Source organism: Polypterus senegalus, chromosome 7, assembly GCF_016835505.1.
Source record: "Polypterus senegalus isolate Bchr_013 chromosome 7, ASM1683550v1, whole genome shotgun sequence".
Taxonomy (NCBI): domain Eukaryota; kingdom Metazoa; phylum Chordata; class Cladistia; order Polypteriformes; family Polypteridae; genus Polypterus; species Polypterus senegalus.
In genome coordinates, this window is record NC_053160.1 from 89531618 (window position 1) to 89556572 (window position 24955).

The 24955-nt window shown below is 37.6% G+C and overlaps 1 protein-coding gene across 2 annotated transcripts in view; it reads left to right on the top strand.

Annotated features, from left to right (window-relative positions):
• Positions 1 to 24955, top strand: part of LOC120532704 — a 92034-nt gene that overhangs the window by 22032 nt on the left and 45047 nt on the right. The window contains exons 1-2 of one of the 2 annotated variants that reach the window (XM_039759002.1): positions 220 to 1070; positions 2821 to 2993. In XM_039759002.1, the coding sequence (XP_039614936.1) occupies positions 1049 to 1070; positions 2821 to 2993 (195 nt within the window). In that variant the 5' untranslated portion in view covers positions 220 to 1048. Of the gene's footprint in view, positions 1 to 219; positions 1071 to 2820; positions 2994 to 24955 lie in introns of those variants that run through there. The other variant, XM_039759001.1, reaches the window with a different exon arrangement.

Below are 24955 nucleotides of genomic sequence, written 5' to 3' on the forward strand. Positions count from 1 at the left end.
CGTATGTTTGCACTCACTTGTTGAAACTGGAATGCAACTAATAATCAGCACACAATTGATTATAGAATCATTTAATATGTAGTCCGCTGTTAGGCGGAGCAGCGGCTCTGAGGCTAGGGATCTGCACCAGCAGTCTGAAGATTGCCGGTTTGAGTCCCGTAAACACCAGAAGTGACTCTACTCCATTGAGCCCTTGAGCAAGACCCTTAACCTGCAACTGCTTCATTCTGGGTATGATGTTGATCTGCATCCAGCCCTGCAATCACGTCTTCCAGCTTGCAGGGAAAACCTGGAGGATGGTGACAGGATTTACATTCCAGCCACCATTTAAAAAACCTCACACTGTTCCAGTGTAGTGCTGCGGTGTCACCCATTGCACAGGTGCATTCGGGTCCCAATCTGAGTGGTTTGTTGTGTGGTGGCTGTGACAACCCACTGTTAACCTCTCAATGCCAAGACCAGCTGTTGCAGCCGAGGTGCTGGTACAACGTACAGGTGCATAACATCACAAAAAAAAAAACCCTTGTATCATATACTACTATTACCACTTCTCTTCTAGACACACAACCACGGCCTGCACTGTGGGTTGAATGTTGCTAGGCTACACAGAAATGTGTTTTTCTCTGTATTTCTAGCGGAACCACATTCAGGAAGTTGCTTCTGGGCCAACATTTCAATAGGCTGGGAGTAAACTAAGAAAAAGTCTAGGCCTCAACAAGCCCAGATCTTGATTTTGGGAGGCTAGAGCATATTTTAGTGTTCATGTGGCAGGAAATCACAATAAAGTGAAGGGTAAGGGATTCAAGCTATTGTTAGAAATTTGTAACGTTCATTTTAATTACGATTTTTGGGTTTACGTTTGGTTTTAATGCTTAGTTTGATGATTATTTGGTTTCAGACTTCGGCTATTTTTTTGACTATGTTTATGTTTTTCCCCTTATATTTTCCAAAATAATCCTTATGAGCACCACCCACTACATAGGTCATGAAAACAAACTAACCTTTCAAAAACCTTTGAAACTTCCTTTCATAAAGTGACACAGAGGACATGTGTCCACATTATTTGCCAGGTGAGAAAAGTTACCTCATCCTTAATATTTATTTTATCTCAACAACAGAAATTATTCACTCTGTCTCCAACACTTTAACAATGAATCATTCAACCCTGCAGTTATAATGTATAAAGTCATACGCCTTTGTAAGGAACAATGACAAATTTCCATCAGTATGTGTTATGTTACCCTCTCGAGGACAAATCACGTTGGATCTGCTCTATTCAGAGGTTAAAGATGTCTTTAAATATACCTGTGGTACCTCTGGGCAGATCTGACCCCAAACTTATTCATCATAGTCCCAGCTAGAAGCCTGTTTTTGGATGGCAACCTGATATCAGGACAGTAGAGAAACGAAGGCAGAAATGACACTGAATAACTCTTTGTAAAGGTCAGACTAGGGAATGATATGCAAATCACAGGGGGATGATATTGAGGGACTTTATGCATCACAGACTATATTAGCATCTGTGATGACACTGATATTCCCACAAACATACTACACTGCTTTCCAAACAACAAGACCTGGATTATTAAGGAGCTAAGAATCTCCTAAATGAGAAGAAGAGAGCATGATGAAGATAAAGGAAAATGAAGGGAATGAAATATACAGAGCTGAAATAGAAAAGAAAATAATAACATGAAAGATGATTGGAAGGGACAAGCAACTGAGAGTGCATAATGCCACTGAAGATCTGAGCAGTGAGAGGAAACAGCTGAAGATGCAAACAGACCTTTTTAGGGCCATTCAATAGCATTCGCTGTTAATAGGATAATTCTATTCCTCCATTTCTCGTTTTGTGTTTATTTATTTACTTATTACAAATGTCCCCCTTAGGGCAAATAAAGTTCTATCTATCTATCTATCTATCTATCTATCTATCTATCTATCTATCTATCTATCTATCTATCTATCTATCTATCTATCTATCTACTGTATCTATGCTTCTAAGATGGATAAGACTGCTTTTAGACTAAAACATAGCAGGTAAAGGTTACATCAATGTCAAAGAGGCCAGGTTAATTAAAGTCAAACTAAAGTTCAAGACCTTTAGTTAAAAATTCTGAGCATTAGCTTCCATTTGAATATTTACCATCCAGTAAAAGAAACTTGCATTTTTTAAGGATAAGTAATTTCCAGTCATTCACTATTGTAGCCATAATGCAATAAATGAACAAATAACCAGAGTGGTATTGTTTGTTTTCATGGCTGTGTATCACTAACATATACAAATAACACTGTGCTTTCTTTGAAAACTTTGAAGGGAAAAAAAAAACTGTTTCCTGTAATGAACTCTGACTGGCATCATATCTAATACTGACTTCAAATGAGAGAGGACTATTAATGGGAAATCCTGCATTGCAAACAAACAAATACAAATTCAGTTTCAGATTTTCTGCTCTGCGTAAACAACAAACTCTTATTCTTTCAAATACAAAAAAAAAAAAAAAAATCCAAGTTATCAGGAAACAGAAAACATTTTTTTTTACTGTATAAATTTGAGTGACAATAGGACAGCCAAGCTTTAAACCAAAACTGAGCAACAACTGCTACTTCTAAAGTTCTTCTTTTAAACGGAAAAAGTAGATTGCAACAATTGCAACAATATTTGTGTTTTTGCAATATAACTGAAAACCTCAGAAATTATGTAGCAGAAAAATATATTAGCGTGTAATCAATTTCACAAAGCTATTTTAAAAAAAAAATTCTCTTTTAGCAGATATTATTTATTATACGCATTACCTAACTGATACTTATTTTTCACAGGCAAAGAAAAACCTTCATCTGTTACTCCAGTGATTTCTAAACAACACTTACTACAAGAGCCTTTGCCCAAAGGTGGCCGTGAAAAGTTTGTCTACAGGAGAATGAGCACTCTGGAGACCCTACAGGAGGCTTTCCTGGAAGATAGTATTGATCTGAGAGGCGAACAAGCCTTGGTAACAAATCCCAACCACTTTCTCCCAAAGACCTTTTCAAATCCCTTTGTAATCACTTGCTAGGAAGCAGTAAATGAGGTGTTTTACTGCTCTAAACGGTGCTCTTCAGAGAAAATATATGAATAGAAATGTGTTTTTTTTTTTGGTACACATATACGTTTGTAGAGCTAGAAAATATCAGATAAACCATTGCCCTAGAATTACATTAAGCAATTTTGAAGTTGGATGGATAGACCTAAAGGCAATGTGAAGGAAGAAACTTATTTGAGTTGTCTTCTTTTGAAATACATGAATACAGTATTAGGTAAACCTTAGGATAAATAAAATTAGGAAGCAGCATTTTTTATGCTACTATTTTTACATTCTCTTTTATAAAATAAATCACAATTCATCCATGTTTGTTTGAACCTGTTTAATCTAGTTTAGCAGGCTAAGAAGTGATGGTGTATTTTTACTGGCAATGCAGAACTTTAGTAATATCCCAAATACATTAGAAAATTAAGAAGGAATGTTTTAACTGATTTCTCAGAAGAGGATCAGAATTAAAATAGGGCATTATGAATAATGCTGCACTACCCAGAACTGTCAAAGTTTTCGCTCCTCAGTTTGTGCTTCAGAAATATGATGCACCCTACAGTATTTTTGCTTTCCTGTTTTAATTTCTTCGTATTTCTTAGTACTGGATCATAGTATTTGCTTTCTATCTTTTGGTTTAAGTGTCATTTTGATGCTACTCTTCTAGGTAATGTTTATTATTTCCATTACAATTTCCCTCTCTTGAAATTTTTTTTTAATTGAAAAGTTTGCTGCTGCCTCTGTTCAATTTGCATGTGCACCAAAGGTTCATTTTCACAGTTCTCCATAATCTAAGGATATTTTTTTCCCACAGACCCTAGACCCTAGACCCAGAATGACCAGCACAGTCACAGGTTCAAACAATGGGTTTTTAATCCTCCAAAGAATTTGCACAATAAAGCACAGCCAATTACCATACTAAATAAATGAAGCTCTTTCCTCTCCTTCCGCCTGTAGTTAAGTGTTGCCTGCTGCCTCCCATCTCTGACTCCTTGAGGTAAGGCAGCGGGCTCCTTTCATGCTGTATCCGGAACGGCTTCTGATGACCCAGCATGACTTGTGGGTATCACTTCCGGGTTGTTTGGGAACCAGGGCAGTCCTATACCATCAGCACCCCCTTCCGGCACCCAGGGACCCAGACAGGGTTGCACTTCTGTGCTACGGTTCCCATGAGCCCCTGCAGGTATCCAAGCCTGGACGCTGCCAGCAGACCACTGCCACTTATAAATATCTCTGACCCTTTGTATCCTATTAGGGGGTGAACCAATGTGGTTGGGGTTTTTTTCAGGTGTAGAGGGCGAAAAATACAAGGGACCCCAAACAGCTTGATGTCTTGAATAACTAGTTATCAAGACATGTCAAATCACATATCATATGTGGGGTTTTTCTCATACAAGAAGGCGCCAGACAAAAAAAAAAAAAATGAGGAGATTTCTAATTGTTATGGAATTCCGATGAACAAAAAACATTTCAATAAGCAATGCAAAATATGTCTGTTCCATTATGAGCACTAATTGGTAACTAATTATGAAAGTAGGTGGAATAAAACTTGTAGTCACAGTGGTCCTCCAGAATCAGTGATTGAGATTTTTACAAAAAAAAAAAAAATTGTAGTGTATTTTTAAAAGAGACATAGTCCTATAGTAGTTAGGGCTAAGGTCACATAGTATTAGAGCTCTTTGTGTGAAGTTTGCATATTCTTTCCTGTGTCTTTTCTGTACTCTTATTTTTCTACCCATATCCCAAACATACTTAACTTATGATTACAGATCAGAACCCTAATTTTTTTTAATGTAGTGTGTGGGTGTGTTTGTGAATTTACCCTTCAATGTACTGGTTGGGTTCTTGCCTTACCGTACAACGCAAAATCACCTGTATAGGCTCCATGTTATTTTGTAAAGAAGAAAAAATTGGATTCAGAAAATGGATGAATAGATGCTTATAAGATATGTTTCTCACAGGCTCATTTAAAAGCTATTCAAAATGTTTTGGATTTATTAAAATATAGATTATAAACATAATATCCATCATCTTTTTCCTTAAGTGTGGCAAAAAAACTCTGAGTGGAACATTTTTGGAGATGAAAAGATGGACGCTGAGTCTGTACTGTAGTGCTGGTTCACATTAAGTTTACAGGACGTTAGCCACATTTCCAGTATGAAATCCTTTTAAGTTCTGATGACAAATGTGAAAGATGTGGTGAGAAATTCTGTTATTAATTTTGTTATAATCCAAATTTGCCTCAATGATTTATAACATATGCTTGTGTGGAAAGCACCTTCTATAATTAATTCCTCTCCATGTTCTATCTCTATACTGTATATGTTAGGGAATATCACAATATAAGGGAGTGGTTTTACCAAATGAAACTACTGAAATAATTTTTAGACACATTTTACAAATCACCATAGATCAGAGAGTGAGTCAAAATTTAAATCATAAAAAGTTATTTTTTTTTTCATTTAAAACAATCTTTGGCCATGAGGTCTCTTTTATTCCACAGGTTATCTATCTATTTGAATAATACAAGTCTATGTGCCATATAATAAATGTGTCCAAAGGTAGATCTTTAAGAATAATCTACCTCATATCATACCAGTTTTTTTTTCCTTTAATTTGCAGGACAGAAACAGGTCACTGGTTATAAATTATAGTAGCATTACCAGTTTAAGAAAGAATGTGACAGTTCTAATACTTTACATTAGTTATTATCTGCAGGAAAGAATGGAGTAGGTGTTACGTTAACCAGTCATGGGATATTACTTGGCAAATCTTTGAAATATTTAGTAAAGATTTTTGTTACTTATCTTGAGAAAGTTCAGTAAATATTTGTCATCATTACCCAGTTTCAGAACTTTGTTATAATAAATGTATGAATATGAAAAAGTCTTTGATTTTACAATGTAGTGTACCTTTCTTGTTAATATAAGATTTTGGGTGTTTAGATGTATTCTTTTGAAAATTCAGCTGGTCCCAAGCCTGGATAAATGGGGAAGGTTACATCAGGAAGGGCATCCGGTGTAAAACTTTGCCAAATCAATAAGCGGACAACAATACTTAAGAGTTTTTTATCTACTTTCAGAACCCCAAGTTTCCACTACAGGGTTACAAGAAATCATAACTATACTGCTCAAATATCTATTTTTTAGGGATTTTTATGGTGTAACAGACTCACTTGTAATGAGTCTTTCTACTGCAATGAAGATCCATATCTTCCTGTCCTCTACATCTTGTTCTGTTACACCCACCACTTTCATGTCCTCTCTCACCGCATCCATAAACCTCTTAGGCCTTCCTCTTTTCCTCTTGCCTGGCAGCTCTATCCTGAGCATCCTTTTCCTAATATACCCAGAATCTCTCCTCTGCACATGACTAAACCAACGCAATCTCACCTCTCTTACTTTGTCTCTGTCCAACCTGAGCCAATGAAGATCAATGTCCCAGAATAAAGAAATATGACAGCGCATCATTATACACAACTTAAATGAAGTACCTTTAAAAAGGTATGACACAGCTGTATATCTGTCTGGAGCAGTTCATCCACAAAAACTGAGTGATCATCCATCCATCCTGCTATATCCTAACCACAGGAGCCAATCCCAGCCAACAAAGGGTGCAAAGCAGGAAACAAACCCTGGGCAGGGTGCTAGCCCACTGCAGGACACGCACACACTAGAGACAATTTAGAAACACCAATGCACCTAACCTGCATGTCTTTGGACTGTGGAAGGAAACCTACGCAGACACGGGGAAAACATGCAAACTCCACGCAGGGAGGACCCAGGAAGTGAACCCAGGTCTCCTAACTGCAAGGCAGCAGCGCTACCACTGCGCCACTGCTCCACCCCTGAGTGATCATGCAAGAAGAAAACTAGTAAGGCAGGCCACAAACAGACCTTTGTAAATCATATGTAATTTAGATCACTTTGCAGAGCTGTGTTTTCACTTTGACATTAAAGAGTCTTTAACTGTTGATCAGTGTCAATAAAGCCAAACTAAATCCACTTTGATTCATTGGTGTATAATAACGAAATATGAAAGCTTCCAAGGGGGGAGAATACTTTTATAGACACTATAAATTTCACCCATAGAACAGAATAGTGGTGCAGTAGTTAGATCTACTGCCTCATCTTCAGGAGGCTGAGTTCAAATTATTAACTTACTCAGGTTCTCACTTGTCTGCATCTGTTGTGTGGTGGCATCCTCTCTCATGCAGCAACTTCTGGAGAAGGGAGGCAAACAGTTCTACAGAACAAAGAACTTCAAACCTTACAATCAAAGCAAAGTTATTTTAAAAAAAATGCATTAAAATCAGTAGTTACATTTTATGAGTGGTTCAGTGAATAACAAGGTGATTGGTGGCATTTTTATTCAGAAATCAGGCAAAGGTCTTTTTGTAGCAAACACCCCAAAATAGAGCACAGCATCAAAAAACATACACATGTCAGTAAAAGCTCAGAAAAGGCATTGCTTCATCCTCTTGCTGCAAGTCATGTAGTTCCAGTAAGTTAACTTCTTCTCCCATCCTTACCTTTGTGACATGCTTCAATTTTTTAACACAATCCTAAGACCCTGCTTGTAAGACATTTCCTTCCATCCATTATCCAACCCGCTATATCCTAACTACAGGGTCACAGGGGTCTGCTGGAACCAATCCCAGCCAACACAGGGTGCAAGGCAGGAAACAAACCCCGGGCAGGGCGCACACACACCAAGCACACACTAGGGACAATTTAGAATCACCAATGCACCTAACCTGCATATCTTTGGACTGTGAGAGGAAACCAGAGCACCAGGAGGAAACCCATGCAGACACGGGAAGAACATGTAAACTTCACGCAGGGAGTACCCGGGAAGCGAACCTGGGTCTCCTAACTATATAACACAATTCGTGTACCTTAACATGAATATTCCCACACAGCAAAGATTAGGTTAATGGGCCCCTCTTATATGTGTGTCCTGTTGTTCTTCTGTCATTAGATGATAGTTGGCAGGTCAAAAGGCAAAGGAAAGAGGAGCAGAATGTGAAAAAAAATCAGGAAACAAGTAAAGGTCAACACCAGAAAGAGAAAAGAAACGTACGCCAAAACCAAATGCAAAAAGTTACATTCTAAGTTGAAGGAGCAAAGCACAAAGTTAACCTGAAAAGCTAAGAATTTGCACTTAAAAGGATTTCGTTACTCTTTTAACAAACATCTGTAAACCTGTACACTGTTCCCCAGTTGGCATTGTCTTATAAAGCATTAATGATGTCACATCAAGCCTTGCCCCCAGCAATGACTAACCACATCACAGCAAATAATTCACAAAATGAATCTCTGACAGGAGAAAACAAGATGGTGACAGTTGAATAAAATCTTTTAATTATTCTTTAGCATTTTGGACTCCTAGGCTCTCAAGGTTTTTCTAACATTTAAATAAACTAATATTGTTCTAAGAGATGTATCCAACTTATTGTTGAAAGGAAGCCAAAAGATTACCAATAAAACAATGGTGATTTATACTGATTTTTGCATATTTGCTTTAAAGTATGAAGACACTTCTCTAGAAAGCAGCGTCTGACCTTGAGTCTCAGCAACATGAATATTTTCCAATTTTCATGTTTAGATCATTCTCCCTTACCCTTTAAAATAAATGTACTTGCCTATAATCTCCATACTATCAGCGATATGCTAAAGATCCTCTTGATCCTCTTGATATCTATAAAAGTTTTGTCTGAACAAAGAAATGTTTGCATATCCATGATTTTTTCTTGCATGGTATGATCCTGAGGCATCTTAGTTAATATAATTTGTATTCTATTGACAAAGTTGACCGAGAGAGAGGTTGGGAGCATGCGCTTATAGCGCGTTGCCACACCCCCCACACGACTAACCACCTGGATTGGGAGGATCAGAAGAAATTTGGGATCAATAATTTTACCCTGTCTTGTCACTGTAAACAAAAAACTAACAATAAATAATTGAAAGTTTTTATCCCAAAATGAAAAATGAGAACCTAGTAACACAAACGTGTTTTCTGAGTGTAAATACTATCAAAATCCATAAAATACCACCAGGAATAACATTAATATGCAAAAATAAATAATACTGAAAGACATATGCTAATTCCTCATCTGGGTTTGGTTCCCATCTTGTGCCAAATGCTAAGGGATAGGCTGCAGGTCTCCACATTCCGGGATTGAACAAAATGTACTTATCATAGTGTAGACATTAATCCATCCATTCTCTGGGGTCAGAGAGCTGAGCACAGTGGCATAGAATACAGGGACCAAGAAAGCTGTGGTTGGGTTGCCCATCCATTACAGACAGCACTCATCCAGCCACCCACACTTGTATATAACGAGAGAATATTGAGTCACCAATTACCTGATATGAATGGCTTTTGGAAGTGGGAGGATAACCCCAGAAAAATAACATCAAAAAAAAATAAATCAGGTAAACAGGGAGAATATGTAAACTCCAAAGCAACTGTCAACAGATAGGGATTTATACCCACACACTGGAGCTGTGAAGCAAAAGCACAGACCTACAGAAGTCTATGAATAAAATACAGCTATACTATACATTTGTGCTTTATGTAATTTAAAACCATTTAGGTGAAATTATTTTTTAATTAGTTTTCAATTTAAATTTTGTAATGTTAAATGGAAACAAGCACACTCGTAAACAGACAATGAAAAATTCTACTTTTAAAATAAATAAACTACTATGAGGAATGACTTTGCTGCAAAATTTATATGCAAAAATCTGGCAAATTTGTGTTTATTTTGGAGGTACTTGCATCCAGATTTGTATCTTTATGATGCTATTAAATTCCTTGGCCTAGATATAAAAATGAAACAGAAAGAAATATTATTATGCAGTAAGCAAAAAGCACTTGCAGTTGTTATATATGACAGATATTGTAACTATGTGATCAATGACTTTGCGTTCCGGGAGTTCTGGGATGAAACCAAAGCCAGTCTTTGCTCTTTGGCACATGATGAATCAGTGCAGCAAACACATGCTGTCACAGTAATGACCATTCTTTAAATCATCATTTTTCTTCTTTTCAGAAATGTTAGTAATGACCGTTTTAGCCAATGATTGTGAGAGAGGCTTGTTTTTTTCCACTTTACAAAGTAATACCCAGAGCTCCCTACTGCCCTTTATGCTCCATCACCAGTTCCAATTATCTAAAAAAATGCACTATTTAAATTTGACATATTTACATTGATTCTGACCTGGCATTTTTATAATGCTTTAGAAGTATCACTTTTGAAAAGTGTCTGCTTTTTCATTCGGTGTACAGTAAGCACAAATAAATTTTAATCCCACCATCACATACTATATAGCTGATTGTTTTTCTATAACATAGATCTTCCTGTTATATATTCTCCTATAAATAATGTCAATTGCATAAATGAAAGCAGAATATAACAATGGATCTGTATGTTCAGTTGTTTCTGTTTGTGACCTAGTACAGCATAAAAAGTGTAAAATCTATGATATTTAAATAAATGTAAATATTTATTTTTGGAAAACAAAATGGAATATTTTGAAAGCCACTTACCAAGCAAGTAATAATGATTTAAAACATACCAGATTTCACTTGGAGTAGCTTTCCTAGTGACCTGTCACTCCAGCAGGAACTTTCAATGACAGTTCTTTTTAGATAAAAAAAATTAATAGCAAAAAATATCTATATAAATATTGAAGAAAAAAGTATCTGGGAGTTAACAGGAAAATGAAACCCTGAGCCAGGTTACAACATACATCTGTTGATGCATTTATACACTTCATCCGTGATGTAACCTGGGGTTAGCAGGTACAGTATTTCAGGTCTTTCAACATCAGACCCCCTTGCCCAGGCGACCCCACCAGGAGTGATCAGTTCCCAGCTTGTACTCAAGTAGTAAGTGACTACGGTTCACTCCTCTTCATCCACAGTCATCTAGAGGCGTTTCTGCTCCCTCGGCTGTAACTTTGATGGCTTTAATGTTGCACACACCAGAGATGCCCAGAAGACTATAAGCCTTACACAGAGACTGGAATGCAAAACTTCTGCAGCCCACTTCTATGGGAAAACACCATTTACGCCACCCCTGTCTCCAGCATTCTTACTGCAACTCAGCATACTTTTCTTTCTTACAGTTATGGACTTCCTCCATCCTCAATTCCAGAGTAACCACCAGCTTGGATGTTTCTGGAAACAAGACAACATTTGGCCTCAAGGTGGTCTCTATGATGTTATCTGGAAATTGGAGCTGTTTCCCCAGATCTACCTTCACCTGCCATTCTGGTGATGTTCCCAAGAGCCCTAGTGCTCCCCTTGGCTGATGTCTGGGCTTTTCTCCCTCTTTGACAAAAGCATTCCTCTGCGTGGCCCAATGCACTTGATCTGATATCTGGTACACGAGATGGTTCCTACAGTCACCTTCAATACTTGGTCATGCAATAGAAACTCTTACCAGTGCTTTCGGGCAACTGTTAAGGATATGGTTAAGTGTCCCTCCTCTTTGGCACAAGGGGCATGTTGGAGAGTTGGCAGGATGTCATAGAGAGCTTGGATCAGAATACCTGATCTGGAAGGCCTTAGCCTGCCACAGTTTAGACCAGGAAATCTTTCAGTCAATAGCCCTTTGCTATTTTGTCCACGCGCCTTGCTGCCACATTCCTACCACTTGACTCCCCCAAAATTCCTTGACTCCGGCTCTCACTTATTCTTGTACTGGATGGTGCCTGACATTGCCTTGGGCTCTATCATAACGGGTTGTACCCAAGCCCTGCTCAGCCAGATGCCACTGGTCCCACCAGAGACTTATGGTGTATCCGTGCCTTGGCCCTGCATCCTCCACTCTCCAGTTCCTTCCAAACAAAACCTCAATGCAAGCCTTGGCTCAGAAAGAATGGCTGTTTTATGAAATAATCCGTTAGCTGTGTCAGTCTCCATGGGCGCACTTGTGCAGCTGCAGGGAGTTAGTGAAGTAATTGGGGTGAGACCCACCTGCACGTAAGGGTGCAATCTTTCCCAATTGCTTCATCGGCTTCCTGCAGTGCATGATTGAGATGCTGTGCCCACGGAGCCATTTATGTACAGGCCAGTACAGGAAGAAAGAGGAGAGGGAGACAAACAAGAGTGAAATGGAGGCAAAGCAAGAGTTAGCATTGGGGTAGAGAGAAAGAATGTATCATATTCCAATATCATTCGTAGTGAACAACATAATAAGACAGTTTACAAGTACAATTATTTTCTTTTCTTTAGTACAGTATAGGCAGGTTAAATATCATGCCCCCTGACAGAAAATAACACTAAATAATCAGACGTGTCTAATCCATGTCAGGGTCACAGAGGGCTGGAGCATATCCCAGAAAGCATTTGGCACAAGGTAGGATACAGCTTTGGACAGGGTACCAGTCCATCACATGGTCCAGTCACACACACATACAGTCAGTTATCCCAACCTGGACATCTTTGTGGATGTGGGAGAAAAATTTGAATACCAGGGGAATAAATGCAAACTTTACACAAACAACAAACACCCCGCAGGATTTAAACCAACTGCTCTGGGCAGGAGTGAAGCTGTATTTTTTTATGTGGATGTGAGAAAATATATGAATCATAATTCTTTTTATGATCAATCAGTTAAAAATGCCACATAATTCAATTGATGTTCGAAACTAAAATCCATTCCCCTGCCCGGCTACACCTGTGCCTGGATCCTTGAACCTCAGAGCTACCATACCACCAGCTTACACGTTGGTGAGTCTACTAGTTTGATTTTAAAAATTGAGTGTAATGCTTTATTTGCCTTTGGGTGTACTCATTGGTCCTGAACTACAACTGTAGTGTGGTCGTAACGTTGAATGGTTTTAACAGTCTGTGAATATGTCTAGCACCAACGGAGTTATAACTGAGTGTTTTTAATGCCATTTTTTAGCCTACTTCAGATGTTTCTATGTCTAAAGGTAGGCTGATTTTAAAACAGTCTGAGTTCAATAATTTGCTGCCATTGAACACAGACTGTTTTTATATATTCATGCTGAAGATACTAATTATTGAACGGAATCTGATCATTGTTCTGATTATTTTTTTCCTTCAACATTGTCATTTTTTTAGAGACTTCTTAGACTTACTTCCTACCATCTCTGAATGAAAGTCAAAATTTTTCTTTGACTTATGGCTTGACTAGTTGACTATTCTGTTAATGTCCCATTTTAATTGGGTCTCTCATACGCATCATATTCATTCATAATATTTACATGACTGTATAAACCATAGTATGGTACAAAAATGAAAATCCTGTCATCTATAATATATCCCTTGGTCCCAGTAGGGTCAGCCTTATATCTGCTCCTTTTACCAATACAAGGAGCATTTGGTTCTGCCCTGCAAATACTTTACAGATCCCCCTTTCCTGTTAATATTACTGATTGACTTCATTTATTTAATCAAAGTTAAAAATGTATTTCTTTTAACAGCACTTTTTAGAGGGCTAAAATTTAAATGTTAGATTCTGCAATATCTTCTACTTTCAGGATTAACTTCTGCTTTTTTTGTTCTTTTTTTGTTTTCCTTTTTTTTAAATTCCATTTGTACTTCATCATTATCATGGACACTTTATGTTAAATGCATATTGTGATAAAATCCTTTAAGCAGCTAGAAATATAATGTATTATTATGGTGACTACCACTTTAAATTAAATAGCTAATAATAATATCAGCTTCTTTACAAAAAGAATCAAGCAGCTTTGAAAGCTTAATTTACATAATAGCACTTATGTTTTTACAGTCTTAGGCACCTGCCATTTGTAATTTTGTCTGTGATGAAACATATCTGACAACATATTGTAACCTTTGTTCAACATACAGCAATGCACCATGGAGGTACCACACAATTTGCTTGAAATTCTTTTTCATTAACATTGCCACTTTTGACGTAATTTCAGAAATGACTGTATTTATTTTAATAGTTGCCAGATGATCAAATGAAAGGATTTTCAACCATAGTAAAAGTTAAGTAAACAGTCAATGATATTATTTTCAAGAAATATATGGTGTGGCTTTGTAGACCTGTTAAGAGCACTTATGTTGATTTATTAATAACTTTGTGTCTGGTGTTACTGCATGTTATGATAATAACTGAACAAAACCAGATAGAGTAATCTTTATTTTTGGAGCAAATTCAAACACTGCAGGTTTATAAGCTAAGTTAAAGTGTTTAAATTGCAATATAAGAATATAAAGATCTTCAAGTAAATAATAGCAATCTGTATTTTTCAGTGAAAAACTACTGAAAATAAACTGCTTTTCCTGCTCATGTTACAGTCTTTGTTGTATCTGACTAAACCCCTCAAATGCTTTTAGCTACAAAATAAATTCAGCACATTTTTTGCAGGTGATGCACCATTTCCATTTTTAATAACTGTATAGAAAAACAAAACTTACAGAATCGTTTACATATCTTTGAAAAGTGATAATAGGAATAGCAAAATTCAAATACTAATATTACAGCTATTACCATCTACTGTACATTTTACTGCCATAAACATTACAAACATGAGGCAATGTCAAGAGGCCTATTAAATTCTTCTTCAGCAAAGATTCTGTTATATAAAGATGTGTTTCACAGAATCCATATTACTCAAGATAAATGGCAAAGTCCTGCCGAGCAGAGGAGGATTTTGTGCTTTTTTAATTCAGGCTCCTTTCATATATTGGTATTATCATTGCCGCTTACCTAATGTCTGAATCCTTATGGCTCATGTGTTACTCGTTCACCCCAAGGGTATGAAATCTTTGCCTCGTAAATGAAAATCATTGCTTTTAGAAATTCTTAAGAAAATCTAAATAGAAAACATGTATTATAGATAAGACGCATAAAAACAGTTTCAAAAGCATAGCTTCTTCATTGCTCACCCGTTGTGTAAAAAAAACCTCTAAAGTCTTTTACAATTATACTTCTTCTGCTGAGAGTGAATTGTGATGTTAGCATGCTTACTATTAAATATTTTTCTTGCACTAATTCCATTCCCACTTTGTAGTAAAATATCTGCGGTTTTCTCTTTAGGTCAGTGTTTCTCATCATCTACTGTCTCGCAACCCAGTTTTACCACAAGCACATATAACTAATTGATGAACTTAGTGGAATAGAACATTCAGGATCAAAAGCATCTACAGTATTTAAAATAAAATCTGCAATACAATAAAGTGTTCAGAATGTTGTAGAAGTCTATTTATATATTTTTATAAACATACAATTTTAACAATTTGTTATAGGCACTCTAATTGTGTGTTTATATATATATACAGTGTATATATATATATATATATATATATATATATATATATATATATATATATATATATATATATATATAGATATAGATATATATATATATATATATATATAGATATAGATATATATATATTGTGATGCATGTGCATCTGTGGATCACCCTGTGATCTCGTGTGATGCAGATAATACCATCCCTCATCAAGAGGGGGCACCCTTGCTAACCTTCTCCACTACTTTTGCCACTGTGGCACTGAGAACACATCCACTAAGTACGCTTGACTCCGCCCCTTCTGGTGTCCCTCCATTAAAGCCCTCCACTCTGGAAAGAGGCAGTCAGTTCTAAATCAACTGCTCCATAGAGCGGAGCTCCCCAAACGAAGAGTCATAAGAAAATGGCTTATTTTGCCTTGTTGTTTTTGCTAGATATTTATAGTGGTGCTCATAGCAGCCCCCTTCTTGTTTAATTTTTTGTGACTTTATTAAAAAGGGACATCCAGGTTGCCGTTATTTCCCTGTGGGAAGCTGTAGTGCCTTATGTGACCACAGTAGAATATACAGTATATATATATATATATATATATATATATATATATATATATATATATATATATATATATATATATATACTGCGTGGGTTGGCACCCTGCCTTGTGCCCTGTGTTGGCTGGGACTGGCTCCAGCAGACCCCGTGACCCTGTATTCGGATTCAGTGGGTTGGAAAATGGATGGATATATATATATATATATATATATATATATATATATATATATATATATATATATATATATATACTGTATATGTGTGTGTGTGTAATTATACAAACGCACACAATTATAGTGTATAGTATAATTTCACTCCTTAGTTGATTTCTCATTTTATTGTTGTAAAACACTGAATCACCATGGATTTAATTTTGACAATGATTAACAGAAAAAGGCTTGTTAATGTCAAAGTGAACACAGATCTCTGACGGTGGTCTAAATCACTTAAAGAATTACCCCTTCAAGTTATTAATAAGTAAATGCACTTTTCACAACAATTCAATCTTGATTCTCTATGGATGGGTGTCTATCAGTTTTTATATCAGGCCACCATATATTCTCCCCATTCTTTTTTGCAAAACTGTTCAAGCTCTATCAGGTTGCATGGAATTTTCTCTGAACAACCATCTGACATGGCCACTCCAGGGCATTGTTTTTTAATCTGTTCTTGTGTAGCTTTAGGTCATTGTCTTCTTAGAAAACGAATCAATTCCCATGGTGTAGGTGTCTTGTACACTACATGAAGCTTACCTTGAGGATTCCTCTGTATTTTGGTCCAGTTATCCTACCTTTATGAAGGCATGCTGATGAAAAATGTCTTGACAGCATGATGCAGACACCACCATCCTTCCTGGTAGGGATGGTTTGTTTTTGATAATGTGCAGTGTTTAAATATGATGCTCAGAGTACCCAAAATTGTCTACACAGTCTCTCCTAACTCATCCTCTGTAGCATGTAAGTCCTTCTAAGTTAGCATAGGTTTCTTGGTGGCCACCCTCATTTGAATTCTTCTTATATGATCACTCAGTTTTTGTGGATGGCCTGCTCTAGGCTGTACATTCAGTGACATTAATAATCTTTATACCAGTCCCTTGCTTTTAATTCATCTTTCACCGAGTTCCTTGGAGTGTTCTTTTATGATAATTTTGTAGGTTAGTACTGATGGGTCTTTCAGATAAGGTGAATTTATAACAATAACTTGAAAGCCCACACTGGTGATCTTCATTGAAATAATTTTATAGGCACTGTATATTTATTTACCTATATATAGAGAGAGATCGATATAGATACTGTATATACATTCATACAGGATGCTTTTTTAAGGTACAATATTTCTAATTATGGCATGTTAATCTATTTTATTGTATACAGTATATTATTTCTTCGTATTATCCATAAACTCTATATATTGTGAAGACCCAGGGGTGGACAGCTCCTCTAAAACCCAACACAACAGTCATAAGCACACAGACTTTTATTATTTACATGTGGAAGCACTTTCCCTCACTGACCACAGGAATGCATAGTACAACTAAGCACCAAAGGCACAATGCAACACAGCACTTTTTCTCTTCTTTTTCCTCCTCATCTCCCTCTCTTCTTTGCCTCCACTTTTCCACAGGCAAGCTTCGCCCACCTCCTCCCAACTCTGGCTCATCTCTGTGAAGCAGCTGGCTCCTTTTAAGCCGAATCAGGTGATTTTCCAGGTGACTCTGCAACTTCCATAGCTCCCCCTAGTGACATCTCTGGAACCCAACAGGGATGAGCCAACCAATACCAAGTCCCATATAGCCGTGTGGGACTCCAAGGGGCCTTTGCACCCCAGTAGGGGCTGCAAAATAACAGTTTGGAGGAGATACCACCCTTCATAAGTCATCTCACCCTGTTCTTCCATTACCGAGGCGTTCTGGCACCGATTTCTTTGCATGAATCCAAGAGATGGGCTGAGGGAAGAGCAGCGGGGCCCTCCTCACTCACGCGCCAGCCTCAGGGTGTTCCTTACCTCCGCTTAGCTGGTGAACGAGAAAACTACTTAACAGATTTAGATTGGGTTTTTGTCTATAATTTGCTTGAACATTCCGGTTGATTTTGCGACTTCTCTCATTGCGCTAAGAATCATAGTTCGCTTGCAGGAGTGATATATTCACGCTAATCCAAGGCAGAGGCTGGAGGCCAAGGGGAGGGGAAAGCATGATGTCAGTAGTTGGGAGCTTAGCAAGGCCATCCTCACTGTCCTGTTTCACTACTACGCGGTTTTATATATATATATATATATATATATATATATATATATATATATATATATATATAAGAAATGTGTTAGGCAGTGGTATGATTTTTGAAGCAATATACAGTGTATTTTGTTTTCATTTTACATATATAACACCACATTGCCATTTTGTGTGTTTGTTTTTCAAGGGGCAACGCCATTTTGTGTATCTGTTCAATGTAATGTTGCATAGTTGCTAGACATGTGATGTATATGGCATGTGACTCATGACATCATGGCTGCCATGTTGTAAAACATGGCCATGCACTATGGCATTTGTTTAAACTTTAATACCACTTAGAAGAAAGACCTCAGAAGACATAAGTACTTTGAGCAATTAAAACAGATTTAGGCAAGAATAGGCCTGGGTGTGTTTTTTGTTTTGTTTTGTCTTTTGATTCTGGTTTGTGTTGTTGGTTAAAACAATATTTGCATCAGACCCTTACAAGATATTTTTCCAAAAATTCTCATTTATCTTTCCATCGTATCCAATTCAAATATAATTTGGATATATAGTTGCAGTTTGCTTCCATTGTCACAAAATGAACTGTAAATATGAGGAAACTGAACATGGAGTATCAGGAGAACTCCAAATGCCAATCAGATATCTGTGAACAGTGGCATTATAGTGGGGGCTTCTTTAATTTTGTACAGTAGGTTCTTCACAAGGGTTAGCAAATCTGTAAGTCCTCTAGAATATTAGTATGTTATTCTAGTGTCCTCCCGTCCTGGGTATGACATTAAACTGTATCTATCCCTGCATGTCGGTCCTCTACCCTGCAGGGAAAACCTGGGGGTTGGTGGCAGAATTGGCACTCCAGCCACCATAAAAAACCTCACACTTATCCATTCCATCTGAACTAGTGTGGCGCTGAGGTGTCACCCAGTGCATGGCTGCACTCGTGTCCTAATCTGGGATGCTGAGTTGGTTTGTCATATGGCGGGTGCGGCAATATGCTGTATCAGTACATGCTCATATCCTCTTTCTCTCTCTAGTGTCCTCCTGTCTCCAGCTGACCTCTAAAGACATCAAAATATCCTCTTTTATGACTGCTCCTTTAGTGTTTCTTGCTTATTTGGTCACTCCATGATTGCCATTTTGTTTATATGCAAGCTTGTGTGGCATATACTATAGAAAGGTGTTATATGAAATAGGATTTGTTTCATTACATTATCTATCCATCAGTTGCCCTGCTTGGTCCAATTAAGGCCATAGACATGCAGTAAAGAATTAATCAATCCTGGCTAGGATGCACACTCACACTCACTTATGCAGGGCTAGTTTTAGTATTGACAGCTTACCCACAGTGCACATCTGTGTAACTGTATGAAGAAAAATTACATGACAAGACTCACATGGATATGGGGAGAACATTCAAAATGCATACGGGCAGCACCCTGACAAAGATCCGAATCCGGGGCTCTGAAGCTGTGGTAACCACCATGCCACCTCTCCTTATTTCATTGTCTTCCCAATCTCCGGACATTTTTCAAATAGTTACCCTTGTAAAACAAACTCACTTGTTTGCACTCTTGAACTAGCCACACACTTCTATATGTCATCGCCTGAGAGACTGCTTATGAGTGTTCCTCTCACATTAATATTAGCATATCTTACATAAGACTTTTGTGACTTTTCACAGGCTTTTGTTCACACGTGAGCCTTTGAAATTACATTCCCAGGAATCATTCTATGTTTTGACCTGAGAATTTTTAAGATACAGTTTCCCAGGCTATTGGTTCCAGCTTGTGGATCACACATGACTTCAAACCCGGTAGTTTGCCAGTAAATTCCAGACAAACGGGCTAGTGACATGACTGTAGTGTTCTAAAAAGGAAAAACTCTCTCTGTGTGCATACATACATCCTAACACACCTAATGAAATACAAACTGGGCAATGAAGATATTTATATTTAATTTTATAGGCTTAATGGGATGTCAGAAAAAGGAAATGTATGTTTGAATAGATAGATGAATGATTGACTATATCACTGTCAATCTTTGAACTGGAAAGAGTAGTCCAGACTTACTTTTTTAAGTCAGAGGGTAATCTTCAATATTTCAGATAATAATAAGTCAATGGTAATGTTATGACAGAGAAAAGTGATCTTATATTTATTGGCCCTGTGAGTTCTTATTATTATCATCAACTAGGTGACAGCAGCTATTAAAGCAATTTACCTGCTTCATTACCCTGCAGTAAGTGTAAAGGCTTGTGGAAGAAGATTGCGTTTCCTTATTTAAAAAGAAATGTATCAGGAAAATGTCTGGGCTTATCGTCACCACACAAAAATTCAGTTGAGAAAAGGCAAGACTCAAATCACGGGAAGAGGCAATATCACCTTGGTATAAGCAAGAGCTGCCATGAGATAGAGTCTAAGGAGAAAATGAAAAGAAGAAAATTAATATCTCATGAGAGAGACATGTGAAGTGAACAGCAAAGATGTATTTCAGTAAGAAGTGGAACAGTAAAGGTTTAAAGATTCAACAAAAAAGCCTTTGTTTATCTTGGAAAGTTTTTTGGGAAAACGTGGTTAAAGAATTAGATGAAATAGCAAGAGGCATTGGTTTTCAACAGAGCATAACCCAGAGATGAATTGTAGACAATATACTTTAGGTGTGTCAGCATTATAATTTAACATTGTACCAAGCACCAAGATGGAAAGACCAAGACACACACGGAATGGGAGTTAAGTCTGATAACAGGATTGTTTATTTAACAACAAATGATTCACAGAGATGTTGCCCTCTCATATTCTGGGGGAGGTATTGTCCTGAATATGCACTCTCAACTGGTCCTTCCATCACAGGGGTGTTCTGGCCGGGCATGGCCCCCTGCCACACACACCCTAAAAACTTGAGTCTTTTTTTTAACTCTGGCTTTACTTGTGCCTAATTCTGAAAACTTGGTTCATGGCAGTTCCTTTATTAACTTTGAGACATCTGGTAATGGAAGAGCTCAGCTAGCAGAGGTGAAGGGTCTTTTTCTCTGAGGCCTCAATAACTTTTTGCCTGGAATTATAAAGGGGTACAATTAGCTTTTTGGTAGGATGTCTTTGGCTAAGGGAAGACAGCAGAGTACTTTACTTTGTTTCAAGGCTGTCTTCAGCCCTTCTGATGTCACCTTCTAAAGCCTGGTTTACACTCTCCGCATGAAGCTGCTGCACACAACGTGTGTGCATAGTGAGCAACAAAAACACATTAATACTTGTTGCGGCCTGTTTGATCAGCACATTGATATCCTCCTAGTCCATAAATGAGAGTGTTTGGTCAATGTTGCATAGCTAACAATGTCACAGCAGAGGATGTGAGACTCTGCTGATGAAAGAGGTGTGGTGCCTGCTATTACTGACATTATGAGAAAGAAAAGGAGTAGGTGGCGACTCAGACCTATTGACCAAAAGTGGTGAAGGAAGAGCAAGGATAATATTCTCATGAGTGTTGGACTTACATGATGGGTAGGCACATTTCAGATATTTTGCATGTCATTTTGATGACCTGTTACATTCTATTCAGCCCTTTGTTCATCATTCTGGCACCCACGTAACCAGTCTCTCCTTGAAATTCACTATTCTGGACGCATGTCCACTATGATACTAGCCATTCACAGGAGTGTGTCTCCAATTCTGAAATAATTTTCTGACACTTTCAAATATAAACCATGTTTGATTGGTCAAGCTTGGACATGGGGGACTACATTGTACATTTATCTTTCTAAGGATATTGTCTTAATGATTTACAACTTGCAGTAGATTAGTAATTGTTAGTCCTCCACTGTTTTCTCCTAAGTTTCTTTTTGAATACTTTATTAAAAAGGTTCTCTGTCATGAACACAGACAGGTGTGAATGGAGTAAAGTCATATGGTGTACTGCTAGGTCATTTGTCATTTGCATTTCCTTGATAATTAGCAACTGGTTAAAAAAAACATGTAACTAGAGTAATATACAATGAGCATATCTTTTAAATGTAATTGCATAGTTAATCTTAACATCTGTAAAGAACTATTAATTAAGCAGTGTAACCAAAAGGAGGCGTCACTGAGCCCCAGACCACAGACATAATGTCACCCAACACATTTCCAGGTTCAAATAAAAGGTTATTTTCAACTGACACTTTTCCGATTGAGCACCAGACAAAATACACACAAATAATTGTAGAGTATCTCCATCTGTGACCTGGGAACTGTTTCTGGTGTTATGCACAAATCTTCCTGTGCACTTCCAGGTTACATGGAAACCAGGGCAGTTTCCCCAAACCCACCAACATTACCCTCTGGTGGCACTCAAGAACCCCAACATGGCTGCATTTCTCGGCTCCAATTCTCATGCCACCCTTTAGGTGTCCTAATTGGGTTCCACCCATGTTCATCCAGTCCATCCATTATGCCCTCCTGGCCAGGCAAGAAATCATCCTCCATCCCAGCCTCTCCTTCCTCCATGTCAGTAACAGCGGCCACAGAAGTGATATTACAAAATGATTTATCTCCCATTGTAACAGGCGCTATATAAATAAAATGTATTATCATTTTAACTGTTAGCTGTATGTCTGATTGATGCACATTCTATGATCAGTGAAACCGTCTGATAAGCAGTTTGTGAAAACGTAATGTTTACAATAGGTTAGAAATATTTTTTCCAAAACACTTACTACACTTGCTTATTTCCTGTTAATTACATAATCGTCCACATTACTTGTAGCGGGGCTACATAGTAGTAATAATGTTTGTGTTCGTACCACGTGCGTCTTGTTTCCATCGTCCCGCTTACTGTTTGTGTATGTCAGTGAATGCCGTCCTGATGATGGAAGGAGATTGCAGCCCCAAACCTGGAAAACACCGGTTTTCAATTAATCAATTGCATTCGTCACAGGACTATAAAAACAATCAAGACAAGAGGAAGAGGAAGAGGAAGGAGAGAAGGAGATTTTCGATATACGACTACACGACCACACGACTACACAACCACACGACCACACGACCACGAACCACCTGTACCTGCTGTATTTCACATCGCGCATTTCCATCCAGTTTGTTTTTCATTCTGCCGGACTCACTCCAACACCCTCATCATCGAGAGACCTAGGGGTCAGATCATTTTCCACCACCACCGAGGATACACGGTGAGGCTGTTCCATTTTTTCCGGGAATTACAAACACTTCATATATCTGTTAACCAGTCATCTGCATTTAGGACAATTGTTACTCGGACTCAAGTTCACGACCGTTCATTTCCGTATTTCATTCATTCCTTTTTGGTATTTTTTTGTTGTTTGTTATATGTTACAAGTGTAAGGGAGGGGTAGTTATATTCATCTATGGATTTGTCACGGTGTTGCTTTGGTGGAGGGATATTTATAATTTATTTAGCTTTTCTGTTTCATTTAATACATTTTATCAGTTTAAGTTTACATATCTGTTTTTCTTTTGTGCTTATTTCCATCGTCAATGGTGGGGAAAAGGTTTCATTTGTTAAAGGTACGGCTTGATTAGATTCAACCTCAGCAATTAATCCAGGCCACAGGTTTTGGAGGTGTAGCTGCCGGCCGGGTAAGGGGCGGCCGTTACAAACCTGTAGTTTAAATCTAAGAAAGTGTCCTTGGTTGTTTCAGTTCTTGCTTTGTTTGAGCAGCCTGCATTTCACTTTATTTATAAAATCCCATTTGAATTACAAATTTCTTCCAAAACACTTCTTGGATTGTCACGTCACTAATCTTAAGATAGCCCTGTGCATAGCCACAATTTGATTTTCTTTATTATAACAGTTATATAGTGTATGTTGTCACACACAACAACATGTATTTATATAGCACAAATGATGATAGCATACAAATGATGTTGCTCAAAGTGGTTTACAAGATGAAGAAAGAAAAAAGAGGAATATAAAAATAAGATTAGGCCATACTAAGTAACAAACAATAAAGTAAGGTCAGAAGGCCAGGGAGGACAGAAAAAACAGAAAAACAAACTCCAGACGGCTGGAGAAAAAAAAAAATCTGCAGGGGGTCCAAGGCTATGAGACTGTCCAGCCCACTCTAGGCATTCCACCTAACATAAATGACCTCAATCAGTCCTCATGGTATTCAGGCTTCACATGGAAGAACTTGATGATGATGGTCATGTGGACTTCTGGCCTTTAATCCATCAATGTAAGGGCAGCATGCTGCTTTGATCAGGTGGTGGTGGCGCAGATCGCCACTACAGAAAACCGGAAAAAGAAGAGCAGAGAAAGTAGTTTCTTTAGCCACCATTAATGATGATTAAATGCATATACAGAGTATCAGAATTAAGCTAAAATTAAGCTATGAGAAAGCCATGTTAAAATAATGTGTTTTTAGCAGTTTTTTAAAGTGCTCCACTATATTAGCCTGGCGAATTTCTATTCTGAAATATAGGATGGAGTGAGATTATTTAAGACTCTGCAAACCATAAGCAGTATGTTCAATTCTAAATGACACAGGTAACCAATGTAGTGACATCAAAACTGGAGAGATGTGCTCGGATTTTCTTTTCCAAATTAAGATTCTAGCAGCTGCATTTTGCAGTAGTTGCAATCAATTGATGTCTTTTTTGGGTAGTCCTGAGAGGAGTGCATTACAGTAATCTAGCTGACTGAAAACAAAAGCGTGAACTAATTTCTCAGCATCTTTCAATGATATAAGAGGTCTAACTTTTGCTATATTTCTTAAGTGGAAAAATGCTGTCCTAGTAATCTGAATAATATGTGATTTAAAATTCAGGTCAGAGTCAATAGTTACCCCTAAATTCTTTAGTTTCGTCTTGACTTTTAATCCTAAT